Raw genomic sequence first — 20344 nt, forward strand, 5'->3', positions numbered from 1 at the left:
TGGCCTTAGTTGTAGAACAAGGTACACAACGAACTAAATGTGTGACCGAGTTAATGACACGAAACTTTACCCTGATACGCCTATGCATGTAGCGGAGTGAAATTCCGATATTGTGTGGATCAGGAACTGTGCAATAAATTTTAAGACGAAAGTTTTTTAAGCTCACAATGCATCGCCAGAAAGTGACCGCCGGACGCGCCATCAGGAAGTGTCCGCCGTGTGAAGACAGATTAGAGAGATTAAAGAAAGAAAAAATGATTGATAGTTATGGTAATTAATAGAGGTTACAATAGAGATTGGTAGAGGATTAATTACTTCAATGAGCGACTAATGAATTGTAATAACTACTAATGACTTGCAATGACCAATATGTCGAACGACGACATGTAACGACTACAATTGATTAGAAATGACTAGAATGATCAGTAATTAGTAGTATTGACTAAAATGACTATTAATGACTACTAATGCTAAGCTTAGCTTTCACAATTCACCTCTTAAGATGTATCTAAGAGACCGTGTAATTTTTTTTTCTTTCTTAAGCCACATACAATGGGGCGCACGTTAATGTAAACTTAGCCAACTTGCCCTGTAAGTAGAACGACCACGTTCTACTTACAGTCCTTATTTTCAAGTTATTTTCAAGTCCTTATTTTTCTCACGTTTAAGTTTCAGCCATTACTGCGGTTTTCCGGAGAACGCACAGTGCGGTGCTAGTTGAAACAGTTACCTTGCGTTGTCGGTAACCTTTCATGGGTAAAGATGGGGCATGTCAATTGAGAATTCTATTCTTTGGATCAAGCGCAGCGAAGCAGCTGCTACTTTCTCTTCTGAAATCTCAAACGAGGTTACAAACCTTGTGACACCGCACTGAATTTCGCAGCGTTGTTTTCCACTGATCGAACGTGCGTCCTCGTGAACAAATAAAAAATGTTTTTTCATATATTTTTCTATTTAAGCTACTTTCTTCCGCTTTCGGTTTTCGCTTGTAGAACCGCACTACAGTTTCCCGCGCAGAATGGAGTCGCGCTTCTACCATATATAGCTAAACTGTAGCGTCACATTTCCACATGAGATATAGCTATCTTTGTACAAGCTGCCGAGTGATAACCCCTGAACAATGGATCTTGATAAATTTTGCTTATGCACGTAACGCTAACCTGAAAGCGAAGAGTATACGAACCTACATTTATTGCGCATTCGAAATATTGGCGCAGCTTAGAAGGTTGCCGATGCGTTCATCTGTCGCATCGTAATTGACATCGCAGTCGACCATTTAATCGTCTACGTCTAACAGGGGATCCATCTTATGATGTGGCTCTACCTGGGACCTCTAGACAGTGTGAGTTCAATTGTTTGATGAGGCAGCGAGCTGCAGTCGTTTGCCTGGCAAGCCAAAAGGAAAATTACGAAAGTAACCGGGGAAGTTGGTATATACGGAAAAGGGAGGCGAGTAGAATCAGAACACACTGCAGACTGAAGGGAAGTAGACGCAAGTGCATACTACCAAGTGAATGTAGTTGGTATCGTTTCATATATTTTGTAATTGAAGCAAAATTGGTTGCGAAAGGAGATTATATTGGAGAACGACAATGTGAAAAAAGATTTCAACGCCGCTCTACCGAATGTTTCAACCGATTGAAGTCACGAGATATCTCTGTTGATACAAGACACACAGCTGGTTTCAGTGTTTGTATACAAGGCGGAAGTCCTACTAGGCAATGTTAGCATCAGACTTGTCCGCACAATGTGGAAGCAAAATGTAACGCGTGATATGAAGTCATCAGATGGTGGAATTAGTAGTCATGTCTGAATGTGTACATGTAACGCATAAACGGTATGCCATTGTCATGACAGACGCTTGGGCAATTTGGTGATCCATTGAGGGTAAACAGCGCAAAAAAGACGAGTACATAAGACTCGTTTGTGCACTTCTTATGTCCTCGTCTTTTTTGCGCTGTTTGCCCCCATTTTCATGGCCGAGCCATAAGTCATAGTCATGAGTGTTGTTCAGAGCCATGATCAGTCATGACTAAAGGCGTGGTTAAGCCTTTTTGTTGAGTCATGCTAAAGTCAAGTTATAGTCATGACTCGCGAGTCACACAAAGTGCTGACTCATGGGTCATACATTTCACGTTACTATGAGAGTATCATGTTACCTTGTCACGTGATACTCTCGCTGCGCTTTGAACCTCGGTCACGGATACTAGCGGATACTAATAAATGACCTAGAGAGGTCGCTGAAAACAAGTTCAATTTTATTACGAACGTGAAAAGTTTTTCTTAGCAAAACAGCGCAAACTACATTCATTTATACTCAACAAAGTTAACGACTGGGCAAGTTGGAAAGGGTTCATATTTAACTAGCCAAAGGACGAGACACAGGGAAGAAGAGGACAGTCCTCTTCTTCCCTGTGTCTCGTCCTTTGGCTGGTTAAATATGAATCATTTATACTCGTAAGTATTGTATTTACTTTCTAGTTATTTGTTCTTCTTATTTTTGGTGCTCTAATTTGTGGCATCACCGCTCGCAGGAGCCCTTTGCATCGCTCATCGTTAAGTTGATGCCGCTGGCAATAGGTTTCTGCACGTATTTTGTTCCTAGTAACGCGACCTAATACACTGACATTGCGCCAACCGCAATAGCCTCTGCCTTTTTTCTCTCGGGCCCGCCCACAGCCGCAGCGCACGTCTGTTGCGACTTCCGTGGCGTTTATGCTGACGTCTCCCTGAAGTTATTTTTTTTTTGGCCGCTTGTTTTGCTAATGTCTCGTAGTAGTAGTAGTAGTAGTATAAAACATTTATTTTGGAAAAGGTGTTAGGGGTTAAGGGTGAGGTTGGTCGGGTCCTCAGTGCGGCACTCCCTTGACTGATGCCGCTGCCCGAGCTCTCGCAAGGAAGGTCCTTTGTGCCGCAAGGTCGGAGCTGGACAGGACCATCTCCTAAACTGCCCACGTTTGGTTTTCTTTACGAGGTATGGCTTGGTTTTTTTGGCAAGCCCTATAGCTAAGGTCAGCTTTCTCCTAGAAATGAGTACTCTTCAGGATAACGGTACACCGTTCAGCAATGCCCGAGTGCGCGCGGAATTTTCCCAGTAAGGCGCCGGTAGGCGACGACTGCACCTAGGGGCTGCGGTAGTTTTTACCAGCTGTGTACAAAGAGATATTGTTGTTTACGTGACAAAACATTCAAGCTGAACACAGTTTATAATACTTCACCCGTTCCGCCGGCAGAAGCTTCACTTACTTTTCACAGCACGATAATCTGCAGGCCGGCAGCGACAATGAATGCGAGCGTAATTGTGGAAACAGATAGGCGCCTTATGGGACTATACGCGTGCTTCCTGGATGCTGATTGTATCTGCTCTAAACAATGCGATCAAATGTTGATTTTAAATTATTTTGCGGAGTCCTTGCAGAGGAGCTTTTGCGGCGAGCGTTTGCATTAATTAAAAGGCCCTACAGCTGCGTTCTGCTGGTGCACGGAACTACAGCTGCCGGCCGCTTTCAACGGCTCAGGTCACACCGGCGTTTTCGCTAGTTTTTTGCGCCTCCCCCGACTTACGCAATCGTCAACGTCGTATCACTGGGGCCGAAACTGTACGGTACCGTTAGATGGATTCGCTAAAACTTGTGAATTCATTCTCCTGAATTGTCGAAATCACGCTCGCGAATATTACTGACTCACTTTGTCGGCTCTTTGGGGAAGGGTGCCTGGGTTGGCTGTTTCGGCCTGAAAACATTTTCAAGGCGGAGGTGAAGCCACCTTTTTCTTGCCCCGCTTTGTTTCATTGGGGGGAACCAGAGGGATTTCTCTCGGTCGTGCCTCTGTAGCCGGAACAGCATAAAGTGCCCCACGCACACAAATTACATTACCCGAATGCAAAAAAAAAAAAAAAGAGTAAACATCGAATTTGTCGTCGAATGAACGACTAATGGGCTTCCTTCTCGGTCGCAACAGGGCCTAGCTCCTGGACCGATGCCCTTTCTTGCCCAGTGACGCCACGGTGCGGCAACCACGAGCGGTATTTGAAGCTCTTCCATAGCGTTACGAAGAAGTGTCACACATATTTCCGGGCAGCATAAGCTCATCATGCACTAAGTGCGGAGAGAAAGCCGACCTTAATCATATCCTGTGGGATTGCTCAGAGGACCCGCCTCCCAAGGCTCTCAAGAAGCTCCCTCACTTGAATCCTGCGAGGAATGCTGCGCAACGCGAGCCCCGATATAGGGGAGAAAACCTGGGCCAGGGGGCGCTGCGCCGCTCTGTGCGTCAGCGCCCTCCATGGAGACCCCGTCAAAATCTACGCGCAGCCCGGCCGCGTCGTCTGCTAGCCGCCGCATAGAAAAGCATGTTGTCGTCTGCTCCGCGCTGCTCTCCAGCACGTGTTTGCGCGCGCGCGCTCGGTTGTTTCTCTCCTCCTCCGGCCGCATTGTGGCCACCGTCGCGCTCTAACAATGAGGGGGGAAGAAGAAAGAAAAGAACTAGAAGGAAAATAATGACGGCGCACTTTTTTCGCGAAGCTTGTGTGGAAACGGTAATGGGATGGTTGTGGGCCTTTCTTTTTTTTTTTTTTTTTGGGCGGGGGAGATATCTCGTACCGTTCGTGTGTCGTACTTCTCTAACTGGCGGTGCTGAAGCAGCCATCGTGGAACCGGGTCGGCCTCAAGAAACAGATATTCGTCATTAATGCGATCACTTTACGTCAATCATCCTATCCTCATACGCGATCCTGCTTCGGGAGCTCAAAACTGCGCGTTCGCTATAGGAGATAACTGAACTAGGAATTGCGCAGCGTAACAGTGGAATTAAGAAGACAAAGATTTCCGTGGAGAGATGTCCCCGTCTGCATGGAAAGTCGTCAGACATTTCCTCGCTGTTCGTCTCGTGGAGAGGAAACTGCCGCAAAAATGGCATGCCTCGGCTTCTGGGGAATGACCCAGGTCGTTAAGAAACCCCTCATCGTTAACGGTAGCTAGGTCATTGATTTCGGATGGCAGCGCCGCAGCAGTGAACTTCCCCTGGCCGGTGTCGGCAGGAACCAAAGGGTAAGGCGGCATGCTTTGTGCCTTTGTAGGGGACGCATCCTAAACGCGCCGAAAACAGGCCCCACGGCGCCGGCAGCACTGCCTAAAACGTTTGTCCCCAAAGAGCTGAATAGGCCCCTTTCAAGTGACCAGTTACAAAGGGAAAGGAAGGAGCACTCGAAGGCTGGACCCTTCATTCTGTGAACATGGACAGAGGCATCAAGAGGTGCCGCCTCAAGTCCTTCAAGATACCTGTCGTTTGCCTCCCGCCTCCAAGCAGCGAATTCGCGTTCTTTTTTTTTTTTATATATATGTCTGAGCCTGCCAACAAGCGCTCTTTGAAAACAATGTCTGGCGATCAATTAATCATAATTTCTTGCTTTCAAAAGCACCGATAAAAAACATGCCTCCAGCCAGCCTCTATGTCAGCCGGGGCACAGAAAAAAGCAAAATTAAGAAATCCCACTGGCAAAGCGCGCCGGCTTTGCGCGCGAGAACGCGCCACCAACCCCCCTCGTCCTCACTCTCCTTCTCCCGCTCCGCGTGCACGCGCGGCTGAACGTAGCACGCGCTCCCGAACGAGCGGGCTGCGCAGACTCCGCAGACAGCCACGCGCTGCGCGGGCGCGGATGCGCGTAGGTTTTGTAGTTCCTCTCCGCTCCGCTGGAAACCGAGCGCTGGCGTCGCGGAGCAAACTTCAGCTTTGGTTCCCTATACAATTGGGCGCCGTAAACCGCGCTGAAGAAGTCGCCGCGAGCCACCAGCTAACGGCCACTTGGCTGTTCCACTGAGACTACTTCCGGCAATAAAGCTTTTTCTCTCTCTCTCGTGGCCAGCATAAGCATTGAAGGACTCTGATATTACAGAGCACGTTTCTGGTCTTGGAAATTGTTTCACTTATATCCGATAGCATGATGGTTGCTTAGGTACAGGGTCGTCCACTTCTAGCTAGAACACGGTCTCTGCTTTTAAAGCAACATTGTATCTGACGGAGGCAGATATCGATGCAAAGCGATGCAAGCCCACAGAGACACGGATGTGCTGCTTCACATGGCCGCCACTTTAGATTACTGCGTGGCCGTGTCGGATGCAATGACACCTTGAAAGCAGTGACCGTGTTCTAGCTAGAAGTGGACGAGGCTGTACGTACGCGAGCGGAGCAGCAACATGTGATAAAGCAGGTATAAAATTAGGAGGACGTCATTGGAGTTACGGCGCAATGACTCAACACTTAGTACAATGGACTGCGGCACAATGACTAATCGCTTTCAGTTTTTTAGTTATGGCGGCGTGTGACACGACGACTCGCCACTTTCAGTTTTCACCTATGTCGGGCTCTGTCGCAACAACTCAGCACATTTAGTTTTAAAGAGCAGCTATATAGCACCCGTTCCTGCGTTTCGCGTCGGCGTCGCCATCGGCGTCATGCCTCGTAACCAGCTCCGCCCCCCTCCTCCTCCGTGGCGGCGACCGCGCGTGTTCTCCTATTGTTGCGCGCGCTTTTGCCACCACCGTTCGCTGCGTGTACCCCCCTCTTCCCGCGTCGCGGCGAGTGTTCTCCGGTTTCCGAAGCGTCGGATCGCTGTCAGCGGATCACGGTGCGTGTATCCCAAGCCGAAACGCAGCCCCGTTGTCTTGACTCGCTAGCAGCATCAGCGGCATCAACCAGTCGCTGCTATCTCTTCACCGTTCAACGTTCCTATGGGCCTACGCGCTGCCTCCCGCAACCTCCCGATAACTTACTTACTCTCTTCTTCTCCGACCACAAAGCTTCCTTCATGAGAGTCAAGAACTGGTTTTGCTTTTTGGGGCTTAACGTCCCAAAGCGACTCAGGCTATGAGAGACGCCGTAGTGGAGGACTCCAGAAATTTCGACCGCCTGGGGTTCTTTAAGGTGCACTGACATCACACAGCACACAGGCGCCTTGCTTTTGTACATACATGTCTTGCTCGAAATCTTTGCCTCAGTCTATCGAAAAGGTGAAACAGCTGATGAGCTGCGCTCAAATTTCGCATTAGGAAGTAACGTAATCGTCGGCATATTTTTTGTTAACTTAATTTTAATTGTTTACCTGTTTTCTATTTATTTACTTTCATTTACATTTATTATCTGTAATTGATCAATCACATGGTTTTATTGTCACCTGTCATAATTCCTGTCAAGTACTTAGCACGTATCGATCAACTATAGACCTCCATTTTTCCTGCCACGTTCCGAGCACTTCCGACAACGCCTAAGCCGATATTGGTGTACGGCGACGATTTTTCGGCCGAAAGATCTGGATACGCTTATAACTCCCTAACATTCGGAATGTTATGCGCTTCAAAGAACTTCTTATGGCCGAGGCGTGCTCCGTATTATTATGGCCGGGACTGTACACGACGTGGCAGAGTAGCACATGCAGTTTGAATTGAGGGCCAAATTGCCGCAATGCGGCATCAGCGCAGGTCACCTTTCCAACCACCCCCCTACGCTTCTAAGGAGCTCAGTTGCGGTTCTGTGCGGACAAAAGCCCCGCATTTCCTCGCGCTCAGGCTCTTTGAAAATCCTTGAACTGAAACTAATAAGGCGTCGTCTTAATCCAGGACTTTGAAATCCACATTTGTACTAACCGCCAAACTGGGTTAATTTAGAGATTAGTTAGTGAGGCTTAGCAAAATAGTTATGTAAGCAGAAGTGTTTTTGCAGTAACTGAGATTTTGTTTCTGAAAAAAAAAAGTCTCTTTCTCCAAGTTCTCACCCACCCAGTATTCATTTGTTAGTCAGCTCATCTGTTTTCTTTGTTCCAGTCGGTGGCTTGTAGCAACAAATCTAAGAAATCTAAACAAATGCTTCTAGTTAACATGGCTGCCACCACGAGGCGCATGACGCTGAACATCCAGAATCAATATGACATGGATATGGTGGCTAGATGGGGAGATGAGAGCATCGGCCGCCGCGGAGTGTAGCAGGCGATCATGTTTGCAGCGATGGCGCTGTCGTCGCACTGCTCGAGGTAATTGCGAGTGAGGTAATTCTGCCGGTTGTGTGTTGTTTTCGCGTCGAGGAGCCTGTGTTTGACTCTTTGACGCTTGCACATCATACGAACATAAATAGTTAACCAGTCAGCGTGCCAAGTCAATTTAAACTGGAGGATAACAAGCTGAGCACTTTACGTAAATGTAGACGCCTAAGCCGGCACCTGAAAACACCGACGAGTAGAAAGCTCTTGCCAACAACTTTTATTCTGAGCTATTTTTGCCCGTGAGAGATCAGGACAAGTTCATACATGAATAAGGTGCTGGTATTCTCTCGACTGTGAGCCCGGATTTCGTTCTCAGGCCTGAAAAGGCACGCAGGACAGCACACAAGATTTTATTTCTGTAGAGGACAAGTACGTGGGCAAACCCAGCCGCTTAGGGCAAACAAGTGATGTGATGCAGCCTTAGAGCAGAACAAAAAATTTGCGCACCATGCGTGTGACAACAGCGTGTACTCACACAACACGTCTCAGCTTAAATTACCACATTTTCTGCCGTTTTACCTGTCTAGTTTTGTTCTCTGCTTAAAGGGACACTAAAGACACTCAAATATGCTATCAAAATCTAATAAACGGCATCTGGTGACATTGTCGCCGCATATTCGGCAGCAAAAAAAAAATTTAAAAAAATCGAATTATTGCTCGGATATTGCGACAAGAAGTTGAGGTTTTCGTTGTTCCCGCCGGTCGAATTCAAACTGTTTTCTCCTACTAGGGTAAGATGACGCACACTATGACGCAAAGGGAGACTCCGTGATTACTGGCGTGCGGAGAGCAGAGAATACTTCGCAGGTGCGTGCCGAGTCATGGTCTTCATTCGATACGCACTTAATGTAGGCGCATCTGCAGCTCCGAGCTCGTATTTCAGGCGCCGCCGGTCCAAAACAAAATTATCCGAGCACGCACGAAGCGCCTGGGCCGGAACATAACCGAAACTTAAGTGGACGCCTGTGGCGCCGCCAAGTATATTTTTATATTTGCCTTGTAACATTTACGTTGTCTTTTCGCCGCCGTTTACGTGTGATAAAATCATGTTATCATATTGGTGATAAAACCTACTAGCGCATTCAAACGGGCAACGTAATTCGCATTTGTCAGCATCCGGGTTCCCTTGCGCGTCACGTGATTTGTAGTTGCGAGTCTCGGCCGTTTCGGCTGTGGCGGCGATCGACATCTGTATTCCTGTTCTTCCTCTTTCAGTTCAGTCGTTCAGTCGTGCCCGACTCTTCGTGACCCTATGGACCATGTCACGCCACGCTTTCCGGTCTCTCACTATCTTCCTAACATCACATAACTTCATCTGCAGCGCCTCGAGGATGCCATCTAACCATCGCGTTCGCTGTCTACCCCTTCTCCGGCGACCCTCAACCTTTCCCAACATCAAATCTTTCTCCAGCGACTCCTCTCTTCTCATCAGATGACCAAAGTAGCTGAGCTTTAACTTTAGAATTTGACCCTCCAATGAGCAGTCAGGGTTTATGGTCGACAATATGGACTGATTTGATCTTCTGGCAGTCCAAGGAACTCTCAAGAGTCTTCGCCAGCACCACAATTCAAACGCGTCAATTCTTCGGCGGTCAGCCTTTTTCACATTCAAACTCTCGCATCCATACATCACAACTGGAAAGACCATAGCACGAGTTATACGGATCTTGGTTGACAGACTAATGTCTCTGCTCTTTACTAGGCGGTCAAGGCTAGCCATCGCTCTGTTTCCCAGAAGCAGGCGTCTCCTAATTTCATGGCTGCAGTCTCCTTCCGGGGTAATCTTGGAGCCCAAGAAGAGAAAATCTCACAGCTTCCACTTCTTGTCCCTTGATGCTGCAGGACTTGATAGGGCAAGACGCCATGATCTTTGTCTTTTTAAAGTTCAGTTTAAGCCCAAACTTCTCACTCTCTTCTTGTACGCGCATCAAAATTCTCTTGAGTTCCACTTCACTTTATGCCATTAAAGTGGTATCATCCACATACCTAAGGTTGTTGATACGTTTTCCAGCAATCTTCACTCTAGCTGAAGACTCGTCCAGACCGGCCTTCCTCATGATGCACTCTGCATATAGGTTAAATAGGCAGGGTGACAGTATGCAGCCTTGCCTCACTCCTTTCTCAATCGGAAACCAATCAGTAAGACCATGCCCAGTTCTGGCTGTGGGCTCTTGCCCTTCATACAGGTTCCCGAGGAGGCAGATGAGGTGAATTGGAGCTTCCATCTCTTGGAGAGCTTGCCACATTCTGCTGTGATCTACGCAGTCAAACGCTTTCGCATAATCAATAAAGCAGAAGTAGATTGGTTTCTGGAACTCTCTTGCTTTTTCCATGATCCAGCGAAGGTTGGCAATTTGGTCTCTAGTTCCCCTGCTCTTGCGAAACCCAGCTTGTACGTCTGGAAGCTCTTCCTCTTTACTACCTTATAAAAGCTCTGTTTTCAGTAAGACTGGATTTTTTGTAACCAGGAACTTGAATTCTAATGATACAAGCCCACTTCATTTTGGTGGGTGGGTTGGTTGGTTTCCCGAACCAGATTTGTATCGAGTGTTTATTGCGGTAGTAATACTGCGCCAAATTTCAGCCAATCGCGTCGTCCCGGGAACGGCCGCGTTTGACCTTGAACAGCCGCGAAGAAGAAGACGCTCGGTCGCCGGCGGCTGCTAGTGCTTTCGCTTCATATTCGGTAGGGCAATACTTGAAGATTAGGCATTGAGGGCGAACCCCTACAAGACCTCCCTCAAACTATTCCACGCGATATCCGAAGAGTGTCACCATCAAACCTCTTCCTCGGAACATGAACCCCCACGCCCATCAAGGCCGAAGAAAAGCACGAGAGCCTGCACAAAACCCTGAGCCGGCTACAGGATGTCATCTACGTCGACGCCGCAGAAGACACGGAAGACCCTAACAAATATTCGATATGTGGAGTCACACAGCCCAACACTAACCCAGCGAGACTCGTTATGGCGGAGCCTGTTTCCACATCCCGACCCCTAGTGGCGGAGGAGGCCGCCATCGCCGCGGCCATTGCTTTTACTAATGCAACAACCATAGTAAGCGACTCCAAACTGGCAATCAGTAACTTTGCTAGAGGTAGAGTCTCCAAACCCGCCTCACAAATACTCAGTGAAATGAGAGAATCTCCTCTCGAGAGAGATATCGAATTAATATGGACCCCAGCTCATGCGGGGAATCCGGGAAATGAGGCTGCCCACCAATTAGCCGGCCGAGCGGTGGCGCAAAATCAGGAACCGGAACCCTTTGATGAGCCAGCCGTATCATACCACGAACTCACTGCACATTACAAAGCAATGAGAAGAACACTCCCACCACCCCATAAAACACTGACCAGGCAACAAGTAATATGGAGACAGGAGACAGCCCTCCCCAATCCAAGCTACATATCAAAATTCATAAATAAGGATATGAATCCCTTCTGCCGGTTTTGCGGGGAGAAGGACAACTTCGAGCATATGATCTGGGCGTGCAAAGCCCATACGCCTCCCTCAGAACTCTTGCCTGATCCCTCTAAAGAAGCTTGGGACAAGCTAAGGTCCAGCGATGACCCTGGCATTCAGTTCAAGGCCGTCGAATGGGCCGGCGTTGCCAAGTCTCCACGGCCTGGGGCACGCTAGCTGACTTCCCCTATTCCTCCCACTTATTGTGAATAAAGTTTTATCAGCCTCAGCTTCATATTCGGTTCAGCAGCGTTGAACCTTTCTCAAGTGGTCTCGCGTCATACTCTTAAAGGATGAGCCTAAGTGCCCCCGTAATGTAGTACCTTACACTGATAGGGCGTGATAGGGGAATAATGTAGCAGGCAAAAGAAGCGTCCGCCGTTGCTATCGCAGTTCAACTAGAGTTAACCGGAGTTAAACAACTAACTTTTTTTTTGTAATATGCACTGTGGACTAGGCTCTAAAACTTTGCGAGTAAAATCACAGGCCTGCATATTATTCACAGAAGGATATAAAACAACAGTACATCGAACGACCCTGCCATCGCCTATTTGACTGCTGTATGCAACCGTAGGGCACTTATAAAAACCTCCAGTGTGTCTGTAGCTGTATTTCTTCAGTCAATTGACTCAATTAAAATTGGATCCAATAAAGCTGAACTTGGGTGAGCTAATGGGCCAACGCCCGGTTGTTTTGTGCAGTCGGCGACCAGCCTGGCGAGCAGTGCTAGTAGCGGCAGCAGCAACGACAGTAGCACGGGCGGTGGCCGTGACGATGGCCGCCAGGCGGCAGGTGGCGCTTCTGCCGGCGCCGGTGGTGCCATGGTGCAGCGGGAGGACATCCTGGTGCTGACTCACGACGTGCGAGCCTTCAAGGAGGCCCTGGGTAGACTCAGGAAGGCCTTCGCTCCCGACGCACATGGTGAGTGGCTGTACTGGCTGTCAACGTGCACACAGGCATGTCTGAGTGGTGGCAAGGTTATGAGAGGCCGATATAACCACTAAGCATAAGAACAAAGTTTTATTCGCGCAGGCTGGGCTTATACAGTGCTTGGCAATGACTAGGTTGCACTAATAGCGTATAGCAAGACATCGCCAAGTAATCGTCTTTCTCTGTACGTCTTAGAGCATTCTCAGCGCTAGCCCTTATGAAGCCATGTATAACAGCGAAGTAGCTGTAAACTAAAGGTCTATTTTTCGTCCTTTTTAGGAGCAAGTTGTGCAGCAGTGTTTCAGGCTACTACGCTGCGCACAACGCATATGCCAACGCGCAGACGTCACCCACCAACGTCAAGATGTGTCGAGCGCAAACAGTGAGCGAATCGGTTCCGACAGCAGGCAGTGCGATGTTAGATGGCATCCTGATGCAGTAAAAAAAAAAAAATCAGCTACTTTTATACCAATTTGTATGCACTGGAAAATTTTCTTGAGTACCGCGTTTCTCAGATCAACGGTGATGGAATTAGCAAGCTACCACTGCTGAATAATCCCAGCGCAGCAGTCACCTTCCCAGCACTGTGTCTATTTTCATTCACAATGTATCTGCGGTAGGCAACGAACTTCCAGATTCAATCCGATATAACTTTATCGTTATTAAGCATTCAATTCAATTCACCACGGCGTTTCAGTGTCTTTGGCATTCAGTTACAGGTAGCGGGAACGAATGTCAGTCATTTCTTTCGCTCGGGTAAAATTCAAAAGCGCCCGTAAGTTTATTTATATTTATTTATGTATTTATTTATACATACTGCGCCCCTTTATGGGGCTATTGCAGGAGTGGGTTAGACAAATCTTTTGTAAACGTCATGCGAAAGCAAATAAACAATAAAATTTAAAAATTCACGAGAAATTAGGCAGCGGACAAAAATGTAACTCAGAATAACAGCAACACTGGGTGGAATTTTAACAGGAAATCGTTTAACGGCAGACCTAATTGTTCCAGTGATTATGTTCCAGAATTAAATAGCGCGTGGAAAAAAACTGTAAGTAAGGTTTAATATTAAGGCTATGATGACTCCTGCTTGACCGGGGAGTATCTGAAAAAACTACACATGGGATGGGAGACACGATAATAAAAATTGACGATGCCGTGCAGAAACTTCAATGGCTCAATGTGACGCCGTAATGATGAAGGGGTTAGATTCATAGAAGACAAGACACGAGAAGGTGTAAAATGTTGATCATAGCGACGATGTATGAACCTAATAGATTTTCGTTGTATGCTCTCAATGAGGTTAATGTCACAATGCTTATGGGGGTTCCATACAGGACAAGCGTGTTGCGTGATGTCAGCGCACGGCAATGAACTGCAGGTGTAAATTAGTGTGGAGTCTTCCGATGTGGCGCTTCGACGCACTGAGCACCACATATGACTACCAACATTAGCAATCATAGGAATATTGGAGCAAAAAAAATTTGCCGTGGTTTAGCTCGTGGTTAAACCTGGAGTTACGCGAGAGAAATCTGCATGACTACGCTTATAGGTCCGGCTTGAAAGTAAAGACATGGCTTTTGCACATAGTAGTTTACTCTATGGTTCCAGCTTTATTTATGTTATGGAGGAATCACTTCGCGTATGAGCACGTCCCTTGCCTCTCGTCATTGACCACTCTCATTCGGGTGTAGAAGATTTTTAGTGGTATGACGTCATCTCTACGTCGAACTCCGGGGCACACCGCCGTCACAACGTTCGAACGAACCTTCTCTCCTAGCAACTCGCTGTTGTCGTTTGCCTCTACCAACTACCCAGTTATCTGTATTCTTTTTTCGTCATCTTCTTTTACTTCTTTTTCGTCCTCTTCTTTCGCTTCCTCTTTTACTTCTTCTCACGGACAGGCACGGCAAAATGGCGAGACTGTGGCCAATTTACTCTCGCTACAAAAAAAAAAAAAAAAAACGTTTGCAGCCGTTCTTTTACTGAAGCTAGCGGTAGTACTTGCGAGCGGGCTAGTTGGCTATACGACTTCGACGACCTCCGGCGCTGCATGGTTATACACAAAAAACAATACACACACAAGAGAACTAAACCAGGACGTTAACACAGATGATGCGCTCGCTACCAACTGGCAGTTTTTGTGGCACGAAGAAGAAGAAAGCTTCACACAAAACGTGGGGTTGCAATATGACGAAGAAGTAAACAAAAGATTCAGAAAAAATAAACGAAAATAAACTGAAAATAATGACAAATTAGGTCTAACTTTTTGTCACAAGGAGGTGATACTTTTCCGTTTGGACAATGTGACAAGACGTTTAGACAATGTGACAAAAGTTAGACCTAATTTGTTATTATTTTCATTTTATTTTCGTTTATTTTTTCTGAATTTTTTGTTTACTTCTTCGTCATATTGCAACCCCACGTTTTGTGTGAAGCTTTCTTCTTCTTCGTACCACAAAAACTGGCAGTTGGTAGCGAGCGCATTATCTGTGTTAACGTCCTGGTTTAATTCTCTTGTGTGTGTATTGTTTTTTTTTTTGTGTGTGTGTGTGTGTGTGTGTGTGTGTGTGTGTGTGTGTGTGTGTGTGTGTGTGTGTGTGTGTGTGTGTGTGTGTGTGTGTGTGTGTGTGTGTGTGTGTGTGTGTGTGTGTGTGTGTGTGTGTGTGTGTGTGTGTGTGTGTGTGTGTGTGTGTGTATAACCATGCAGCGCCGGAGGTCGTCGAAGCTAGCGGTATGCGAAAAAAAAAAATCCAGTGCTTTTGAATAGTTTTTTGCTCCTACGCAGGATGATATAAAAGTTGGGGTAACGCGCAGCCTAATGCAATAAAAACAAAAACAATAATGAGCGTCTATGTCCAACGTGTTGCTGGAAACAAATGTTAATAGGGTGTGCGTTAACAAAGCAAAAGTAAAGGTTCTTTTCAGCTGTAAACCAAGCAAATTTACTGAAAATCTTTGAAGCATAAAAGGCTTGCCATGCTTTAGCTTTTGTATTTTAAATACCAGCTGACAGGGCAGTGATGGAACGCTCATAGGTATGGTTCTTACGTTGACGCCGCAGCTCGTAAACGTTTGTCATGACATGGAACAACGTTTTTCGGTACCTTCAGCTCAGCGTATACATGCCCGCGAATGCGGGAACTCGTGGCCGTCTCCGGCGTGTCTTGATTTTCGCTCTCTGAATCACAGCTTTGCCTGGGTGCTACTCCACGGAGAGGCAATCAAGGCGTGCTGAGACTCGCACACGGGTCCCTGCACTCACGGTTCACGGGTGTAGGCGCCGCGTCGGTGGCACCAAAAACTGCGCGTTCTCTGCTCTGCGCATTTATTTTCTCCCCGATGGTTCCGTGTCACGCACAGCTCCGGAGTGACTGATGATGGGCGCCCGTCCACTCCATCGCGTTCGTGGGAAGAGCCCCACTCGCCGTGCGCAGTTCCGAACATGGGAGCACGTGAGGGAGAACGTGCGAAGGGAACTTTCTGAGCTGAACTTTGCTTAGGAAGGCTTCCTGCCTAATGACGACCGAGCTTGTTTTCGTTTCCCTACCTCCGTAGTTTGAACCCGAAGAATTTCCTTGCCTTTCGTCTTTGCGCATTACAGCGGGGAAAGTACGGAACAGCTGAAGAACAAATCGCGTGTGTTGGGAGCTTATAACAGTCTTCAGTATACTGTTCAGTTGCTGCAGTGCGCGAGAAATAAGAAATAACGCTATTCGCAACAGCTAATTTCGACTGTCGATAAGAAGCGAACACGACGTCATGAAGTCACCAGACTCTCATTCAATCAATCAGAGTAGACAGTATAGCCCCGAAATTTACCCTCCAACGTCACACTTACCCAGTCGCATCTTTTGCTGGTGTTTTCAAATGCGCGCTGCTGGGACAACGGCCGGAAATTAAGCAAGAATCTGTGGACGAGTACTCGCAACAGAATGGCGTCTTTGCGGTGTCGCTCATCCGAGACCAAGCACCGTGTGCCAGAAAGTGAAAAGTAAGTGCTTAAGTTTTCGCTTCTTTTAATGGCGGAAGGCTACAACCGCGCACCTTCCTCGTATACGGCGCCTGGTCTCGGAGCCTCGCCCATTCGTCCTTGCCTGCTAAGGCGCCTCAATGGCAGCGTTAATTGCTTTAAAATTATGGTCTGAAATATGGATTCAGCGTAGAGTGAAGATGACTAGTTCCATGCATCTAAGATTCAAAAATGATGCTTCTCGCAAAGATGATTTGGCGTTGCTATGCCGAACTCCTGATCCAGAATAAATGAATGAAAATTTTCATTTCATTACGAAGAAATGCAGCCTATGAGAATACAAGATTACAGCAGCCTGCGCCGCCTTTCCAGCTCTCTGGGCCAGGTACTCCTGTTTCGCTAGTTCCGAGCTGCAAACCAAGGTTTCCCACTACTTCGGCAGTCATGGGACATTGGGTTGCTGACATGGATTGGGGACGGGAAGATAACGCATGACACAATGTAGCCGCACCCATGGCCCTCTAAAAATTCTACTACCTCATCAGATTTCTTAGTCCTAAATGGGTCATTCACCACAAGCATTTTTAGTTTCTTCTGCAAGAATTGGCTTACACAATGCTGCCAGCACCCAGATTCACTGACAATGGTTCTGAAAGGTATGTCTGGTTTGTGTGTTTTAGCTGTAAAGAATACTGATAAAAATACCTCTACTGTTATCTATGTCATTTGCAAGAGAAGACAAATCTAGTTTTTTGCAAAAATCGATGAACTTAGTTTTCACTCTGACCTCACTTTTCTTAACCGGCACAAAGTTCTTTGAAACAGCCTTCAGTGCCTTCTCGTTGTACAGACCACTCTCTACTACAACAAACCCTCCTGCCTTGTCAGACTGCAAAAGGCCCTTTCAAGAAAGTAAATACATTTCGAACACTGTCATTCTTGCCTTGGGCGGAACCTTTGGGGGCTTTTCTTTCCAAAGCACTCCATGCCTTCAAGAAGGCAGCGTTCACGGTCTTCTTGCTTCGCCTTGGAGGCCATACATCTGTTCATTACGACCAATTCGTGGGCAGGGGCGAGGGATGGAACGCAGAACTTCGGGCCTTTATGCAGCAGGTGGTGGGTGACGTTTTCTGGCAGGGTTACGTTTCCAAGCACCTTAACTTTCACATTTTCATTAGAACTCACGTTTTTACTAGAGCGGCACAGATCCTTTAACACAACATTCCACCTAGCCTCCGTGAGCTGGCCAGCAAGATAACAGTAGAGATAACAATGGATAACAGTAGAGGTAGATTTTTATCAGTAAAACGCACAAACCGGACATACCTTTCAGAATCATTGTCAGTGAATCTGGGTGCTGGCAGCATTGTGTAAGCCAATTCTTGCAGAAGAAACTAAAAATGCTTGTGGTGAATGACCCATTTAGGAGCAAGAAATCTGATGAGGTAGAAGAATTTTTAAAGAACCATCGCGCTCGCTTGGGGGCAGATTGTTGCAGCTCGCGTCTGCTGTATTTCTTTTTCGCTTACGCATTCGTTCTTTCAATGCTAGCATGCTGTCAGTACGAGTGGTGCCCTTTTAGTGCCAACCTGTGGCATAATGGCACTTTTCCTTTCGTATTTTTTTCTTTATTGCCAGTTCTCGACAAATTCAAAACAGCACACAGGAAATTATTCACATACCGCCTACCGAAAACTTGGCGTAGGCTTTGTTACATTAAAATTTTCTAAGCATTGTCAACGGTTCCAGCCGCATCTTTCACACACACACACACACACACACACACACACACACACACACACACACACACACACACACACACACACACACACACACACACACACACACACACACACACACACACACACACACACACACACACACACACACACACACACACGCGCGCGCGCGCGCGCGCGCGCACACACACGCAGACACCTCTCGCTCACTCGGTTGCGATGCACATAGATTTTGTGCGCACTTCGTTAGAGCGCAACTCTGGCGCCCGTTCGTGCGTTTTGCAGCGTCGCCGTTCTTGATGCCCGCAGGAAGGCAAAGGCACAGACACTTGAGAAACAGAACGAGGACGATCCACAAGCAGTGTACGTGGATGCAGCTGAGCACATCAGTAACGGAGCATATGGCGTGTGTGGCCACTCCAAAGGCAGCCTTCATTAACGCCATAACATTTCATGCTAGCTCCATATGTGAGGCAGAGGAAGTAGCTATCGCACTGGCCATCGCGGATCCCCGCACCAAAACTATTCTAAGCGACTCAAAGAGCGCCGTTCAAAATTTCACCAAAAAATCTGAAAGCGCACTCGCGACGCTAATTCTGCGATACCGATCTCTCAATCACAACATCAATCTCGTATGGGTTCCGGCTCACGCGGGTAACTCTGGAAACGAAGGGGTCGACCGTCTAGCCCGAGGCTTAACCAACCGGGAGACGAAAGATCTATCGGGAACGGACGCGCCCGTCCAAGCGCCGCGCGCATACGCGGAGATAACAAACTCTTATCGCGAGCTAAGATGCACGTACCCCGCCCCTCACCCCGATCTGGACCGGGCGCAAGCCACGACACTCAGACGCCTTCAAACAAAGGTCATTCTTAGCCCCTACCGATTGTCTTTAATTACGAACGGAGAGTACAACCCTGCATGCTGGCACTGCGGTGACGGGACGCGGGCCACTCAAGACCATATACTATGGGAATGCACCAGCAATCCCCCTCCAAAGACACTCTTGTCAGCTCCCTCAGCGGAGGAATGGGACAAGCTGTTGGCCAGCCCAGGAAAAATTGCCCACGATTACGTTACTTCCTAATGCGAAATTTGAGCGCAGCTCATCACCTGTTTCACCTTTTCGATAGATTGAGGCAAAGATTTCGAGCAAGACACGTATGTACAATTACAGACAACTTTTTTAAATTTTTCACACGTATTCCATCAAGAAACACTCCACTAACAGTTCTTGCTGTCATGAAAGAAGCTTTGTGGTCGGAGAAATGAAGAGAGCAATTGCGTTATCGGGAGGTAGCGGGAAGCAGCGTGTGGGCCCATAGGAACGTTGCGCGACGAACAGATAGTAGCGACTGACTGATGCCGCTGACGCCGCTAGCGAGTGAAGCGAGTGAGACCGGGTTGCACGCACTGGGATTCGCTGATAGCGAGCCGGCGTTTCGGCAACCGGAGAGCACCCTCAGCGCCATTCTAGGCACTATAGCGCCACGCAGTAAGAGGGGGGGGACCCCTCCAACTCTTTCTGCATGGCGGCGACGGTGTTATACGCAGTCACGTTGTCTTGACTTGCTAGCGGCGGCAGCAGTCAATTGCTGCTAGCGCTGCCTCCGGCGCCCCCTCCTCCCCCCCTCCTTTCCTTGTGTTCTCCGGTTGCTGCGCGCGCTCCTGCCCCCATCGTTCACCGCTGAGTGAACTCCCCCTCCTCTTTCTGTGAGGCGTCGGCTCGAACTGGGGGGATGAAAGGTGGGCGGAGCTGGTTACGAGGCCGGCGCGGCCGACGACCACGCGAAACCCAGGAACGGGCGCCAAAGAGCTGCGCTCTAAAACTACGCAACTGGCCCTCGTCACGCGAGCTCAAGAGGTCACCCCCGACTGGAGGCCACTCTGGACTCGCCCCAGCTGGAAATAATTCCTTTCATTTTGTCGCAATAAAAGTTGTTACCACCACCACTTCTTGTAGCGAGCTCAACATCTTTAGCACGCGGTGTTCTCCGCTTGCCGAAGCGCCGGCTCGGTATCAACGGATCATGGTGCATGAATCCAAGCCGAAACGCAGATCCACGTTCATTTGACTCGCTAGTAGCATCAGCGCCATCAGTCAGTTGCTGCTATCTTTTCGCCGCGCAACGTTCCTATGCGCTCACGCGCTGCCTCCCGCAACCTAAGGAAAGGCGCAGTATCTGTCACTCACGGAATCCCATCATC

At 47.9% G+C, this 20344-nt stretch overlaps 1 protein-coding gene across 4 annotated transcripts in view; it reads left to right on the forward strand.

Annotated features, from left to right (window-relative positions):
• The window catches only part of LOC146180611 (rho GTPase-activating protein 29-like), a 234747-nt gene that overhangs the window by 142432 nt on the left and 71971 nt on the right, over positions 1-20344 (forward strand). For all 4 annotated transcript variants that reach the window (XM_084576090.1, XM_084576093.1, XM_084576092.1 and 1 more), the window contains exon 4: positions 12195-12414. In XM_084576090.1, coding sequence (XP_084432216.1) covers positions 12195-12414 — 220 coding nt within the window. The remainder of the gene's footprint in view (positions 1-12194; positions 12415-20344) is intronic.

This window comes from Amblyomma maculatum, chromosome 8, assembly GCF_055883805.1.
Source record: "Amblyomma maculatum isolate TAMU_Amacu chromosome 8, ASM5588380v1, whole genome shotgun sequence".
NCBI classification, from domain to species: Eukaryota; Metazoa; Arthropoda; class Arachnida; order Ixodida; family Ixodidae; genus Amblyomma; species Amblyomma maculatum.